The 12,338-nt window shown below is 46.8% G+C and overlaps 1 protein-coding gene across 1 annotated transcript; it reads right to left on the reverse strand.

Moving 5' to 3' along the window:
- Window positions 1-4,722: 4,722 nt before the first annotated feature.
- Window positions 4,723-8,041, reverse strand: LOC125554880 (putative ubiquitin-conjugating enzyme E2 23). Its single transcript, XM_048718264.2, has 5 exons — window positions 7,646-8,041; window positions 7,443-7,565; window positions 6,953-7,300; window positions 5,503-5,581; window positions 4,723-5,402 (listed from the first exon to the last, which is right to left on the reverse strand). Exons 1-5 carry the CDS (start codon window positions 8,039-8,041, stop codon window positions 4,723-4,725), a joined length of 1,626 nt encoding a protein of 541 aa, XP_048574221.2.
- Window positions 8,042-12,338: the final 4,297 nt, after the last annotated feature.

Genomic DNA, 12,338 nt, shown 5'->3' on the forward strand with positions numbered 1-12,338 from the left:
TCTCTGTTGGCTTTATCTCCCCCTCCAACTGTCCACTCACCTACCAGACCGCCAAATAAAATAACCCACAGCCCAGAAGATAGAACAGTGGGAGAGAAAACGAGATGCAGAAAAATCTCGTAGCATTTCACCACCGTAGCACAGTAGGGTTTCGAAATTACTGAAGCGGATTGCATCAGTGACTCGTTGACCCCAGGATCCACCAGACCTTCCGGTTCACCGGAGCAGCAAGACACTCGCTAGAACTCACTTGGCGTGGCACGCCACGCGCATCACTTACCGTGTCAGCTTAGCAACCCGGGCTGCGGCCTACGTGTCCCGGGTCGATCACGGCTTCACCGGCCCGGCGAAAGGTCAGCTCTGAGGTGACATGACAGCAACGGCTTGCTTGCTTGGATCCGGAGACTAGTCTGGGAGGGCATGTAATAATAAAATAAAAATGCAGTTGGAAATGGCCCGGCCCGAGTGCGAGTGGGCACGTCGACGTATTTTAGTTGTATCGGTCTCCTCCCGGCCCGAGATGTTTGATGTTTTCTGGCTTGCCATTGCTGGCGGGGAGTAGAGTATGGTTGCCACGCTATCGCCGTCATGTTTCTTTTTTTCAAGATCGCTGCTACGCTATCAGTGTCATCACCACGTCGTAGTAGGGCCCGCGCTAAAGAAGCGGCAGCCCTTCTTGTCGCCATCCGCGCCCTGAATGCGTCGCTTTCAGTTTTTTTTTTAGCAGCGGGGGGCTAGCTGGAGTGGAGAGCGTCACGGCCATGGCGGCACGTCGCGCAGGCGCCACTTGTGGCAGGCCTCCGAGGTGACTCACCGCCCCCGAGCTGCTTTCTTCTCTCTCGCCTTTTTTTTAGGGTTTTTCTTTCTAAAAATTGTTTGTCTCGTTGGGCGTACCACGCACCAAACGCCTCTAAACATTTCAACAACACGGTCCGAACACTTTTTGTCATCCAACATCGTGTATCACACGGCCGTGACCAGCGGGACGTCCAAATTCTCGCAAACCGCGGATGGTTTGTGGATGTTTGCATTCTTGGGATGTTGGCGTCCGACTGCACGGTCCCATGCAAATCCCTCGTCGCATGTTCTGCTTTAGAATCCCCGCCGCATGTTATACGTACGTCCAGACGCGACGGGGTGGCCGTCTACCGCAAACATGCTGGCGAGGCCGATGTGACCGATCAGCTTACCGGCGCCGTTTCAATGCGGAGCAACGCCGGAGAAGCCTACTCCAGTCGTTTGTGCCCGCATTGAAGCGGCACTGGTCCACCTATCCTGGCTATTTAAGCAGGCAAGGCTCGCCGACAAACCCTATCCCCTCTCATCTGTACACTGCCTTCTCTCCTATCCTCTGTTTGATCTGCACGCTACAACGATGGGCAAGTCCGACAATTGGTTCTCGACGCTGGCATGAGGATCCGTGAGGAGCTCGCATCGTGGTACCGCCGCCACAATCTCTGGCCCCGTCGGGATCTACAACTCCAGCGGTCAAAGAAGAGGTGGTGATGTCCAAGAACAACAAGGAGCAGCAGCAGCCACCCTCCTCGCCGAAGTCGCGCACACGAACAACGAGTTCGCGATGCACATAGAGTCGCTGCTCGAGCGGTCACTCCACGCCCATGGTTCAGCACTGCCCTCGTCGTCGTGCAACCGCGGTGTCTAACTTGAACATTGAGTCAAGGAGGAACCGGGGTCGCCGCTGCACAACCAGTCCTGACTGCTTCATCCAGACGGTGTCCCCCTCGCGCTGGAAGTTTCCAGCGCGGCAAGGAGGTGGAGCCATCGCCACCCCCGCCGACAGTCCGAGGGCCATTGGTAGTGAAGGAGGAGGACAAGGCGGCAACCGAGCAAGCGCGCAGAGGTCAGCACGACATGGTGCGCCTGGCAGCATTCGCTATGTCGAACGTGGCATCGGATTGGGTCCGCGCGGATCTGGACCTTACATTGGCTGGCCCGAGGATCGATCCAGGACCACTGCATAGACGTCTGCCCGCCATCAATGCCGGATCAGTGACCAACTCCTCAAAGTGGGGTTTCCAGAGTCCAAGTACGTCGCCTGTCCCCTCGTCGGCAAGGGCAAGAACTCGTCCACGGCCGACCGTCGGCGCCAGGTGGATGATGTCGAGCGCCTGCACCAAACATTGCTGCCAGATGGCCAATCAGGGCTGTCACGGCCCCTGGGAGGCCCTTCTATCACTGGAAGGAGGAGGATGATAGCGGCGGCGGCAAAAGGCAGAAGAGACAACGACGGATGAGCCGGCGGCCTCAGATCGTCCGGTACATAGCTTAGTTTAGTTTAATTTTAATTTTAATTTCGTTTGTTTTAGATGAACTTTATTAAATCTTGTCATTTTGGTTGTAAAATTTAAAAATATCGTCCGGTTTATATGAATTGCTTCCATCTATTTGATGTTTTTCGTTTTGAACTAGCGTGGATGTTTGGTGCACGCGGTCGGATAGGAATGAAAGTGAACCGTAAGCGGACGAATAGGAACTCACTGTAAGATCCACTACTGACGTTTAGATGTAGACCGAGGCTAGCAGGATGCTCGTCTCGCTCCTAGTTTAACCACAAGTGTCACAGGTTTCTCTGGTGCACTTGCACGGCACCGTATTGAAAGTTTCAAACCAGAGGATCCGGAAAACAACCAGTAGAATTAATTGCTAGCTTCCCCATCAACCCACTTGCAACCCTCATCGTCAGCTTAACAAAGACGGGAGCTCACACAAGAAGTCAACTCACTTCATTCACGAGATCTACCGTCAAGAGAAAAAAGAGAGCCCATGAGATCAGGATAAACACACCTCTAGCGCTCATCACAGGATAATGAAATGGAGCGGCCGGTCGTAATCGCGCGTCGCGACGTACGCTAATTAACCACGCGCGGCTGGCTGCTGCCCAAGGCTGTGAATGAAGGAAGCCACGGTGCACGCAAGGCCACGGCACTTGGGAGTAAAGCAGAAAGCAGCGCGGGTTCTCTGCACTTTCAAACACCACCGCCCGATTAATATAAGTAAACTTTCTGATCGAGGCGACTAGAATACTCCTGGAAGGCACGTTCGCCAACCTTGATGCTTATCCGCGGTAACAATGGCCGAGGGTTTGGATTGGGTATTTTATGTGGATGGGACGACGACAAAGGTGCGCAACGTACGTGATGCGCTCCTCACAGTCCTCACCCGCCTCGAGCTCTAGGCTGGACTCGGCCGGCGGCCGGCCACTGATCTTATCCAGTTTCTTCCGGGATGATAGATGGCCCAGCAATATCATAGTGTAAAGTTGTCATGAGACATGGCGTCGATCCAGAAAGCTATATGCATGCAGTGCGTGCCATTGAGGTGGGGCGAGACTGGAGCAAAAATATCGCCGCCGCGGAGAGGATCAGATTATAAGGTCGCCGTCGGTCGCAAGAGCCGAGATAGTGCGGATTATTACTCGTACATAGTACTCAATTAAGAAGATGGTGGGAAGCAAGCGCATCAGAGTTGAAGCTGAGATTGGATGATTGATTGACTGACCGACGTTGAAGCCAAAATACAGTATGCAACCCTAGCTTTTCGTGGAATCAATGGGAACAGTGTGTCAGTGTACCCATCATTTATCAAGATTGAATGAGATGGAGTACCAGTCAGCTATGTCTGCCATGATTCACATGCAAAGAAGTGTAAGAAAGGTGATTGTGATTGATAGGGGACCATACACTCCAAGTCAACACCACCTTCAGAAAAAAGGAGTCAACGCCGGTGTCAGTGCTCGATGGTGCAACTTGAGGGCCCTGTTGATGATCATTTAAAAAAAGTTTTATTTTATCTCTCCACACTCTTGCTAGGCCCTCAAGATGTTGGGGCGAAGACCTTGTCAGGATACCGCCAGATGCTAATAGTATGATTAGTAAAAAAATTGAAGGATGATAGAATGATTAGCACTTCCTAAAGTAGTGATCTAAATGCTTTTATATTAGTTTACAGAGGGAGTACTATACATTTATCCACCAGATGCCGCCACAAAGGAGTGAGATCAATTTCATTTTGTAGTGAAAGGAGTAAGATCAGTTTTTTTTTGAGACAAAGGAGTAAGATCAAATGATATACCATAGCGTGAAACTTTGACCATGGGCCGGTAATTTTGGGCCAGACTTTAAACAGCCCAGTTTGTAAATATCAAGCCCGAGTACGACCTGTCCTGGCCCAAAACATATAAATAATGAAAAAAATGTTTTTTTTGAAATTAAAATACACTATTAAGCCTATTTGAAATTAAAATTTGTGAGGTGGGCTTGGAGTAGAAAACTGGAGTCCAAACTTTCTACCACCTACAAATTTTCGCTCGAGCAATAGTTCACACATGCTGATAAATTTTTTCAACCCACCATTAATTGCTTAACAAAAATAGATTTATGTCCAAAGTTTCGGTTCATTACACAAACTAAAGATAAGCTAACAAGCAATAAGAGATGGAGAGAAAGGGGACCACGAGTTGAAACAGTAGCAGGACACCTGCTGCCAAGAGCTCAACATCAAAACTCTAGCCATAGGGCCATGGTTTAATAATCATTAGACAATAGTAAAGATTTTGGCAGAAGCAATAGTTGACACATACTGTCTACCGGTTACAAAGTTCAAAGTTTCATTGCTCGTAGTGATCTTATGTCAACATTACTACTTCCTGCCCGCCTCCACAGGTCCAACCCAAGTAGCGTGTCATACAAGAATATCTGAGTGTCAATGGTTGGTGGCAGCACAATGGTCGCACCCTTGGGCACCAATCTGCGCGAATGCTGTCGTGAGCTTGGGCATGACATTAGCAAGCGCGGTCCTAAAGCCGGCCGAGCACGGCAGCTCCATGCTCCCATGACCGGCGTCCACGCATCCCTGCAGGTACGCCTCGCACGTTTCGAGCACGTACCTCCCACGTCGGCGAAAATGGTCCCTGACAACCCCCTCGAAGCCCTGCGGCGGCCGGCGCAACAGGTGGATCATGGTCCGGAGAGTGAGCAAGAGGGCGTTCTCATTATAGGGCAGCTCGTGGCGGTGGCCCTCTGGTCTGTCGATCAGGCGCTCATAGCCGACCTCGTTGTAGAATGGCTGGCTATTGAGGACGAGGGCCTGGATGGAGACGACGACCTGAAGGAGGCTTGATGTCCCTGGCACCCAGACCTCGTTGCCCTCGCCGCTGAAGGTATTGAGCAGGCTTAGGCACACCGTACCGTCGGTATACAAATTTGGGTTCAGACGGAAGCCGAAAGAGTGGTAGTACACTTCCGGTGGCACGGCCGGGTAGGACTGCGGCATCTGCATGTCAAAGAAGAAGAGCCCATCCTGATACGGCGTCCCACTGGCGCCTACCATTGCCACCCGGACCAGGTCCATACGGTCCTCGAACGCCCGTACGTAGATCGTGCCTGCGTACATAGATCGATATACATACCAATTATTGAAATATCGAGACATATACGTTACATGCAAATGCCAATCTCGGGGTGGTGTCACACTGCACCGTACCTGGTAAGCTGTCGTGTAGTATTTTCCACTCCTTTTGCACCTTTTTTACGTGTACCGACCCATTTCCGCTGCTGATGCCCTGCAGTTCATTTGGTAAAAGAAAGGACACTGGTTAACGCATGTTTAATTCCGGTTTGTCGTACCATGACATGATTTAGAATATATTTCGTTATAGGAAACCCTACTATATATATACTATAGTTTTTTGCTAGATATACTATAGTGTATTGACACCAACCAACGATGTCGTGGATGCAGTGATCTCAAGTGTTCAACCTAAAGGACCTGTTAGATAGAACTATCAAATACATTTTTTTGCGGGTATAAGATATAATATATATATTGTGAACTGGCCCATCAGGGTGCAAGTCCTACACCATATATTAAATGTTTTGTTATCAACAGTAGTATCTTAAGATAAATATTAATTGCTACCGCCTCCATGCTAAAATATAAGGTGTGTTACTTTTTAAAAAAGTCAAAGATTTCTATGTTTAACCAATTCCATAGAAAATATATCCACATCTATGATACAAATAAATAAAATGTAGAAATATATTTCACAATAAATCTAATGATAATGATTTCATATTGTGGACATCAATATTTTTCTCCCATAAACTCGGTCGAAGTTAGAGAAGATTAACTTTTTGAAAAACTAATCCAACTTGTTATCTGGAGCCGAGGGAGTATTTACTTCTCCAAACTATTAATTCGGAATTGCCTTTGCATTCCCAAACCACAAATTTAGGGAGGAAAGTTAAAGTTCATCTTCTTTTGTAGAAAGTGAGATGCACGCATTTTTGGCTTTTAAGTTACATATATGGGCAGAATTAAAGCCATTAGAAAAGGAGAAAAATTCAACTCGACATTTTACAAGATAACCCAAGCGTTGCAGCGCGGGTGCTAACTAAAAATAATACTCCCTCTGTTCACTTATATAAGACGTTTTAGTAAATTCAGACAGTGTACTAAACAGTTCAAACTCAGCTGTCTGAAACGCCTTATAAAAACGAACGGAGGGAGTAGATAAATCATGTGGATTTCATATGATATGATCATCCTGATGACATGGCAAACACACATGAATTGTTAATGTAGATGCATTACATGGATGAAAAATATGTATAAATTATGAGGATTAACTATAATGAGATGTTATGTTGATGACATGGCAAACATGCACGACTCATTGATGTGAATGAGTTGCATGCATAGGGAAGATAGGTATAAATTGTGAGAACTGAGTATTAAATATTAATAGTATTGTAGAATGAAAAATTCCATGGATGTTTGCATATTGTGGTGAACCTTCTTCCATGCATGTTGTTGAGATGACATGCTTATGTTGAAACAATATGTTATAGTAGGCCAGCTATTTAGATAAGTATGTAAGGTAGGAAAAAGAAAAGAATATAAAGAGAGTACTTTTTTTGGTGCATGCACCAACCTGGTCTGCGGTGTCAAGGTAATGATGATCTGGAGGGCTCTTCACCACATCAAAATTTGGGAACTTAAACGGGCCGCCATCTCCAGTGGCATCCGTGGCCTTGAACACCACATCATTGGCAGAGTCGTCCTCGCTATCATCGTCACTTACATCGCCTCTTGTCACTAGATCAACGAGGTCGGCCTCGGTGGCGGCGCTACCGACATCAGGACCTTCGTTACTACCCGTGGGTGCGTGCATGGGCACTTCCGCATTCTGCCTGGTTTCAGCAAGGCCATCTACTTCATTCACAGAACCGTCACCACCTTTGACGTTTGTAGCATCTGCTGGATCATGTGGATCGTTGACCTGTAAATTAATATGTTCACATCATTTATACGCTAATGCGTGATAATACTCTGTGTTCGTGATCTAAAAGATCTTAATTAGTTTGGAGAGGGAGTATAAGTTAAATGCATGCATGCGATAACGTTTCTAGGTAGACAGAGACCGTGTTTGCAGCATCCAATTCTTGAGGAGCACCGACATCGTCCTCCTCCACCCAGTCAGCCATTTCATCGCGCAGTTGCATGTAGCTCTCCTTGTTGGCGACACTGATCTCATGGGGTAACACCTGAAACATTATATGGAAATTACGCAATTATATATAAGTCGAGTATTAATGCCCTGCGTGCTGCGTGTGTATATATATACCATCGACGTGCTGTCGTCACTCCACTTGACTTGGACATGGCCGTCAAGTAGGTCAACAACGCGCCCGACCCATGGAACATCGGCGGGGGTGCTCGTGGCCTGTGGTTGTTGCGCCACCGGTGTGCTTCCGGTGACGGTGACGGTTGATAGACGAACGACGACGTCTCCATAGACAACATAGTGGTCAGGGTCCCTGACCAGATCATAGGCACTCACGGTATCGTCACACTCGACCTCCAAGCTGCTGGCCTCGTTGCCGGGCCGCGTCGACGCGGCCTTGAACCACGACAGGTGCACCATGTGGTCTTTGTGATGCACGCTTCTGACGACGCCGACGCGCCTTGCTGATCCATTGGCGTCATCTCCGGCACCTGCATGTGTCGTCCTCCGGGGCATACGAAATCACCAGGCCGCGGTCGATCATGCCACGCTTCGTGTTGAATTGCACAAGGTCTAGCTGATAGAGATTGCAGCGTACTACCTCGGCGTCCATCTCGGTCATATTTTTTCTTCTCAATCGATCGATGGGCGTCCTATGATCTCGTTGTGTTCTTGATCGTGGGCGTGTACTACATCGATATGAGCCAAGTATATGTAGCCGCCGCTAGATATGCACGGGCGGAAGGTCCAGGTAGGATTATTAGTTCTAGAGATAGACTAGAGAAGGAAGTCCAGGTAGCGTAAGATACCGAGAATTACTACTCCAAGCAAGGTTGTGATTATTAGGGACATGGCTTTGATATACGAAGATATATAGCAAGGTGGATGTTAGGGTTTGGCGACCAAGGGGCGCTTTGTCCCGGCCTCGTGCCCACCGGAGATGTTGCCATGCCATGCACGCCCGTCGTCGCCCCTTCATGCGATGGGCCTTGTTGCAGCTACATCCACCCTTGCTTCGCTGGGACTTCGTGTTTCGGGCACACGTGTTGTAGATCGGATCACAAAGTTCCTTTGTAGCTCAGGCTACATGGAACTTTTTATTTTCAACCCTCCAGCTTTGTTTTGAGATCCGTACTTTTCAACTAACTAACAATAAGAAGATTTTTCTTTTTTTGTTTCTCAAAAATGAAACAACATATGAACTTCAAACTTTGCAGATCAAACAAACATTAGAACATCAATGTGTGAAAAAACTTTCAGATTTTTTGTTCTGACATAAATATATAAAATAAGATTTTCTTTGAATAAAAATATCATTTCAAGTATTTAAAATGCATGAAAAAAATCTGAAAGTATTTTTCCTAGATTGTAGTTAGAATGTATTGTTGTTCTGCAAAATTTGAAGATTATATGTTGTGTCGTTTGAGAGAAACAAAAAAGACAAATGTGTCTGCATGGATCTTGATGCATAAATGGATGGCAAAGATAATGGGTACCATGTAGCCTGAGCTACAGAAAACCACAGTCGGATCGGATTCGAAAGAGTCTGGCAGGGAGTCTTGCGGCAGTGCGCCGACCGGGGGCCGGAAAGGACACGAACCCTAAGCCCTCCTCCAAGGCAGTGACGTAGCTAGGGGGTGGCTAGGGTGGTCCATGGACCACCCTGGAATTCCCTCATAGCTTATGTATAGTGTAGTAAAAAACATTTCGTTTAAAATAAAACAAAACTTGTGTAAATATTTCTATTACCGGACCACCCTGACAAATCGGGCTGGCTACGCCACTGCTCCAAGGAAAGGGCAACCCCATATTCGGCATACTTCAGGAGAGCTAGGGTTCAATGGGGAGAGCACCCTAAACCCCGCGAGCTCCCTGACTGCGACCTTTTACCGCATCGACGACCTCTTCGGGTGCACATCATAACGCACTGGCTATCCTAGACGCAGGCAAAGGGGAGAACATGGTGCATCCCAGCTCAAGCAATGCACGTACTTCACGTGAACACTAGGGGCTTGGACCAAGTTGTTGCGCCTCTTCCGATTCGTTTCTGCTTCGGTGCTCCCCCCTGGGCTGAAGGCGAGGTGGAAAAACACATCGACGGCCAGGATGAACCAAAAACGGTTCATAACGAGGAGCACGATCGTCTTTGTTGCCTCCGCGTATAGCCGTCGAGGAGCCCTGGGAGGCCCGTACGGGCCCGATTAGATCGTATGCCCGGCTGTATACGTATTTGTATACGGCGGCCTTTCATTCATGCGTGCAGCCGCCGCACGTGGGGCAGCACGTGTCACGGGTAGTTGCCAAAACTGTCCCATCATATAAATGTGGACGACAACCACCTCCGGCCGCATCGCCCACCATTTCCCCCCGCCGCATCGTCTCCCTCTCTCCACTCCCCACTCCCTCTCCTCTCCAACCTCCTCGTCTCCCTCACCGCATCCTCTCCATCGCCATGGCGGACGCAGGAGGCGAGCACCCCGATTGGGGCGCAGATCTGGTGGAGCAGGCGCAGCAGGTCGCTGCGGGCACCTTTGTGAGGGGACGTGCCGGCGTCCAGCGCGGTGCTCCCCCCGCTGCAGATCTGGAGAAGGCGGGGGCGGGCTGCAGCGGCGCAGTCCAGCCAGATGCGCCCGCTCTGGCGATCTCCGACGAGGCACAGAAGCTGGAGGCGGGCTCTAGAGAGGCGCACGAGGTGGAGAAGGTGGAGGCCGACTCCGGCGAGGAGCAGGCGGAGCAGAAGGTATCTGCTTATCACTTTTAGTTGGTAGTTTTTAGATTGTAGGGTTTGTGGCCAGAAGTTTCTTTGGTTAGATTTGTTGGATGTAGGGTTTTCTCTGCATTAGGGTTTTTTTGTATTTGATTCGTGCAAGAATGGTTGACCACATATGATTATTAGATTAGGTTAGAAGTAGCCGGATTGAGGGATGGTTTTTTTTTCAGATGCTTATTAGATTAGTAGTGGAATTTTTGCTTGTTAGATTTTAATTAGTATGAGGTTGAACACCTTATTTAAGGGGGAATTTAAGGTCAGATAGACCATATATGATTATTAGATCTGTAGTTCAATGCTGCAGACATATATGATTATTTGATTTGATCTGTGGTTCAATGATACTGGATGGAAACATATTTGATTTGGGATGCATTAATTTTGATGTGCCAATGAATTGATTTAGATGAGACAAGATTCATCTATAGTATAATTTGTTGTTGTTTAGGTAAGTAATGAAATTTTAGATGTTTGTTGGAGATATATGCATTTATAGTTGAAGGTGTACCTAATTAACTACTTCATTATGTTAATATGTGTAGGAGCTTTACTGCATTATCCCAAAAACAGTAATTTGTGCATATTAAAATTTGTAGTTGGCTTCTATAATTAGTAGCAATGGATGTAATTTTATATTTAGGGGGCTAAGAGATAACTCATTGTACAATTGCAGAAGGGTGGCCTCAAAAACAGCAACATGGCCTTGAAATATTGTCCTTGAAATTTTATAAACCAAATGTTGTAGGCAGGCATATTGTCCAGTCTCATAAAATTAACCTGGCCAGAGATTTTACTCTTGTGCAAATACTTATGATGAATTACAAAAATATGCAGTTGGGATGTCACCATTGTATAACTATGAAGTAAACATTCCAAGGCAGGATCCTAGCAACAAAATATACTATATGTTTCCATTAAGTAGTGTGTGTGTGTGGGGGGGGACTCCCTCAAAAGAAAAGTGTTGGGTTAATCCAGGGAATGTCAAGAATCCAGCTTGGATTTTCATTAGCATTTATGAAGGAAAGCATTTGTCTGTTGATTGATTGCTTAGATTCTGTATTTATAAGGAAAGCATTTATTTGTATGTACATATCAATGAACTTGTATGTTGATAACCCTACGGTTTAATATGTAGATATCTTAATATATAGTCTATCAATTAGTTGTTGAAATGTACATACCATGTGTAACCAGTGCACTTTTTCAATATAGATTGGAGCTTTCCATCATTATGCAAAAACAAATTGTTTAGGTAGCTTTATTTGTTTATCTGTAGGTTTCATATTAAATTATTTTGCATTGGAAAATATATTGACAATATTGGTCAGTTGCAACATACCAATGTGGTTCACATTCACAATTTTGTTTGTAATGACATTCTTTGAGCTGCAATTCAATTCAGTGTAATTGATGTGCTTGTTTGACAATATAACAGGAGGAGGAGGATCTTGTGGGCAACAAGAGGAAGTGGGACAAGATTGGGTTCTACCCATATGACAGTGATGAAGATGAGCCGTACGTGGTAAGGCCTAGTTGAAATGTTATTTGTGCATTGAGTTAGTCTTACGTGTTTATAGTATTTGAATGCATAATGTATTAATGTTAGTCATTAATGTGTGCAGTATGAATCTGGAGATGATGTGGTCGAGGGGAACGTCGAGTCCTTTGAAGAGAAGGTGGTGTTGAAGATCAGGGCCCAAGGATCTGGTATGTACCACAACTGGAGGACGGAAAAGTTCCGCTGCCCCTACTACAGCAGGCCCAAGCCTAGGTCTGGGTTATTGGAGCATATGATGGAACATTGTCGGGCTACATCGATCTCCAGTGATGACTACAAGATCAAGGCTCAGCATTCTGCCCTCCTGAAGGTCCTGAGAAACCCTAACATCTAGTCCTACATCATGCCGATCATCAGAAGCTGGAAGCCGTACTCATCATCAGTATATTTGATGATGTTTTACTTTTGGAAAGTTGCATCTGGGTCTGAACTGGTGGGAAACTAGCTCTATTAATGTAATGTAATGTATTGTGTGTCTGAACTGG

The sequence above is a fragment of the Triticum urartu genome, chromosome 4A, assembly GCF_056163025.1.
Source record: "Triticum urartu cultivar PI428250 chromosome 4A, HENAU_Tu73, whole genome shotgun sequence".
Classification (NCBI taxonomy): domain Eukaryota; kingdom Viridiplantae; phylum Streptophyta; class Magnoliopsida; order Poales; family Poaceae; genus Triticum; species Triticum urartu.

What these genes read in the sequence shown, in the direction of transcription:
- LOC125554880 (XM_048718264.2), bottom strand. Translation starts at nt 8,041, where the DNA reads ATGCCCCGGAGGACGACACATGCAGGTGCCGGAGATGACGCCAATGGA. An exon ending in AATTGGATGCTGCAAACACG is followed by an intron (nt 7,301 to 7,442) that starts GTCTCTGTCTAC and finishes ATTAATTTACAG; the next exon opens with GTCAACGATCCACATGATCC. An exon ending in ACCTTGACACCGCAGACCAG is followed by an intron (nt 5,582 to 6,952) that starts GTTGGTGCATGC and finishes AATGAACTGCAG; the next exon opens with GGCATCAGCAGCGGAAATGG.